General features: G+C 41.4%; 1 protein-coding gene across 1 annotated transcript; it reads left to right on the top strand.

The window, feature by feature from the left end:
- Window positions 1-2225: 2225 nt before the first annotated feature.
- On the top strand, window positions 2226-2857 carry LOC144740117 (olfactory receptor 1D2-like; the record flags this gene model as incomplete). The annotated part of the gene is given in 2 exon segments (XM_078622996.1): window positions 2226-2624; window positions 2627-2857. Coding segments are annotated over 2 exon segments (630 nt in total), but the record flags the coding sequence as incomplete, so codon positions are not given.
- Window positions 2858-3277: the final 420 nt, after the last annotated feature.

The following is a 3277-nucleotide window of genomic DNA, read 5'->3' as shown; positions in this document are numbered from 1 at the left end:
CATATCTCACCAGTAATGTAATTGATTACATTACACTTTAATTATATACTAAAGCGGTGTTGCCAGATGTACGAGAACTATCGTATCTGTAAGATAGTTTTGCCCTCTGTATGATGTACGATCAATATTTGCAGAAAAGGCCAAATGTACGATAGTTTCAAGGTACCCACGACCAAACTTAATTTGTGATTTGAAAGCGACCAACCACATCACCTTCACTTCACATCAGCACCATTCACCACCTGACCAGCACGCCCTCCCCCCTGCTGTCAGGTTACACCTGCCACCAGTCAAATCATCGATGATAATGCACCTCACGTGTCAACCGAGGATGTGTACTACTGCAGTTAGCGAACACCATTGTATGAACATTATGTTGTGTCTCGGTTTAATCTTTGGAATATGGGTGAGAAGGTCGGAGAAGAAGAAGGACAAAAATGCAAAGGGCCTGGCAGTAAGGCCTAGGGTCAAGACCGCATTAAACAGCACCGCGCTCAGCTGTACCCGCCCCCCCCCCCCCCATACCCCCACGGGAGTTGGAGCCCGTTTTCAAATGATGGTTGAAACCTGTGGCTTGTAATGAGACAAAGGCTTATTGTCGCTGCTGCAATCTGAAATCACTGTTCTGAAGAACCATGCCAAGGGAGCTCAACACGCCCAAAAGGTAAAAAGTTTGGCTCCAAATCAAGTTTTTATTGTTCAGTGCCTGCAGCAGACTAACGAAAAAGAAAAGCTGGAAACCAGAGTGAAAACAGCCAAAATAAAGCTGTCTGGCTTTTTAGCCAATCTCAATATTTCCTTAAGAACAGCGAACGATTTGGTGGAGGTTATGAAAGGCATTTTCAAGGACTCAAAAACTGCTCAGGGCTTGACTGCATCTTATCTTTACTCGAAAAAACAGACCTTCGACCTCAGCTGCACCTGCAGCTTCAGTGTCGGAGAGTGATTTGGAGCCGCAGGTTGAAATTGGCTATTAGGTGAGTTTGGCAATTTGATTACTTTTTTGTGAGTGGCTCTATTGTAAGCTGTTCATCATTTTATAGTTCTTAGTGAAATGGTCCCATTTCCAAAACACTGGGCTTTTTCGAAACCGCCAGGTCTCCCAGAATGCATTTCTCATGAGCTAGCAGCAATTTCAACGCAGGCTAAAAGCTGATTTGATTTTCATCATTTGGATATGTAATTTTATTAAGTGTTAAGAATAATTCATTTTAGAATCAGAATATGTTCAGTTTATCCAAATATTGCTTGTTTGGAAACTTGTTATTTAACTTTACATTCAAACAAAGTAATTTAGAAGCTAATTGGGATGACGGCCTATGTTGACCGGCGACCATGTCGGTATTCCCGGCTGCTAGCTGCGAGCTGCTCCCGTCCAGCGGCTTCCATTTTCGGAATCTAAAGTGTTACTGCCCCACAATAATTATTTTTAAAACTTAAAAAAGTGACATTCAAACAATCTAAATGAAAAAATGACAGCAGCTTTTAAATCAAACCAGATGTTTTCTGCCATGACGTCATTACAGCGTTGCATTCTGGGAACGAGTACGCCACGAAGACTGGTTTGTTACATATTTTTCGTGATTTTTCCCCATATCAGTATATCATCTGGGAGCTTTTGGCCTACTGCAGATTTAGCGTGTGTTCACACACAGCATACTACACACTGACTTTGGGCCAGTTAGTACACACAGCTAGTATAGTATGTGGTTTTGAAAGGACCCACTGACACAGTGTATAAATATGGTTTTGTTTTGAAGGGTAATAAGAGAAAGAGTGTTTTCATAATGGACCGCATTTGACTGTAGCACAGTTGCCGTCTTCCCTCTGTGTTGTTACATCAATTGGGACACAAGGCACAGTTTAACGTTCACTGTGGTGTTATCGTGTTTAGTTTTGAGTAAAAAACAATAATATTCAAGCTGCAGTACGATATTACTGTATTTTGCATCTGGTAACATTGTACTACTGTTACATGTAGCTAGTTACCCCTCTTGGACACATGACAAACAACTAAACATGGATGAGAATAATGACGAAAAAACCCAGGGGATCTCATGCCTCTGAATGCTGAGTGGAGCGTTCAGCATTCAACAAAGAATAAAAGACACTGCATTAATCGAGAACAATGACGCCGTCCACTTTCACCTTTCAGCGTGATCGGCAAACATCGGGAGCAGGATGGCGTTAACTCAGCAGTGACGTTCTTTTCAGATGGGTAAACAATGACGAATGCAACCGCGCTCAATATCTTTCACTTGTCCGGGCTGAGTGACATGACGGCAAAGCAGAGGCTCATTCTTTTCATTTTGACCTGGTTGTGTTATAGTGCCATTTTGCTTGTGAACGGCGTTCTTATCGTTACTATCATCAGGAAAGAAAAGCTTCATGAACCAATGTACTTCTTTCTGTGTAATCTGTGCATTAACAGTCTTTATGGTACTGCAGCCTTTTACCCCAAGTTCCTGTTCGATCTCCTGTCTAACACTCATGTTATTTCCTACGCAGGCTGCCTCTTGCAGGTGTTTGTTATTTATTCTTATGCGGCAACAGATTTCTCTATTTTGGCTGTGATGGCCTATGACCGGTACGTGGCGATATGTCGGTCACTGGAGTATCACAGTATTATGACAAAACACCGGTTGTTCTGCTGCTGGGCTTCTCTAGGTTTATACCTTTGCTCTGTCAGACTGTGGTGATGATCATGACATCCAAACTGGAATTATGTGGCTCTTACATACAAAAACTCTACTGTGAGAACTGGTCCATCCTGGAACTCTCCTGTAATTCTATAACAACAAATAACATTGTTGGTTTTCTTATTATACTTTTTTATTTTGGGCATGATCTGTTCATTGTGTGTTCATATGTACGGTTAATTAAATCAGCATTTAAGTCAAGGGAAGGGAGGAGAAAGTTAACGCAGACGTGTGTGCCGCATTTCTTGTGTTTGCTTAATGTATCGGTTGCTCTGCTGTTCGACCTCATGTACACTAGATATGGATCCATTTCAGTTTCCCAGAGTGTACGGAATTTCATGGCCATTCAGTTTCTCATGATTCCACCTTTACTTAACCCCATTATTTACGGGCTGAAACTGACAAAAATTCGCAACAGTATTTTTGGATTTTGTGGAGAAAAGTTGAATGATTAAGGCAGATGCCTTTTCACTCAGTGTAGTACACGTAGCTCCGAGGACATGAGTTGTATGAATTTGACATTTCAGTATCATTTGCAATTATTTATTTGTGGAAAAACAACCCTTGTGATGTTTAAC

This window comes from Lampetra planeri, unplaced genomic scaffold (genome assembly GCF_965212315.1).
Source record: "Lampetra planeri unplaced genomic scaffold, kcLamPlan1.2.h2 scaffold_1911, whole genome shotgun sequence".
NCBI lineage: Eukaryota > Metazoa > Chordata > Hyperoartia > Petromyzontiformes > Petromyzontidae > Lampetra > Lampetra planeri.
Note: the sequence above shows the minus strand (reverse complement) of the source record. Positions and strands in the feature narration are given on the sequence as shown.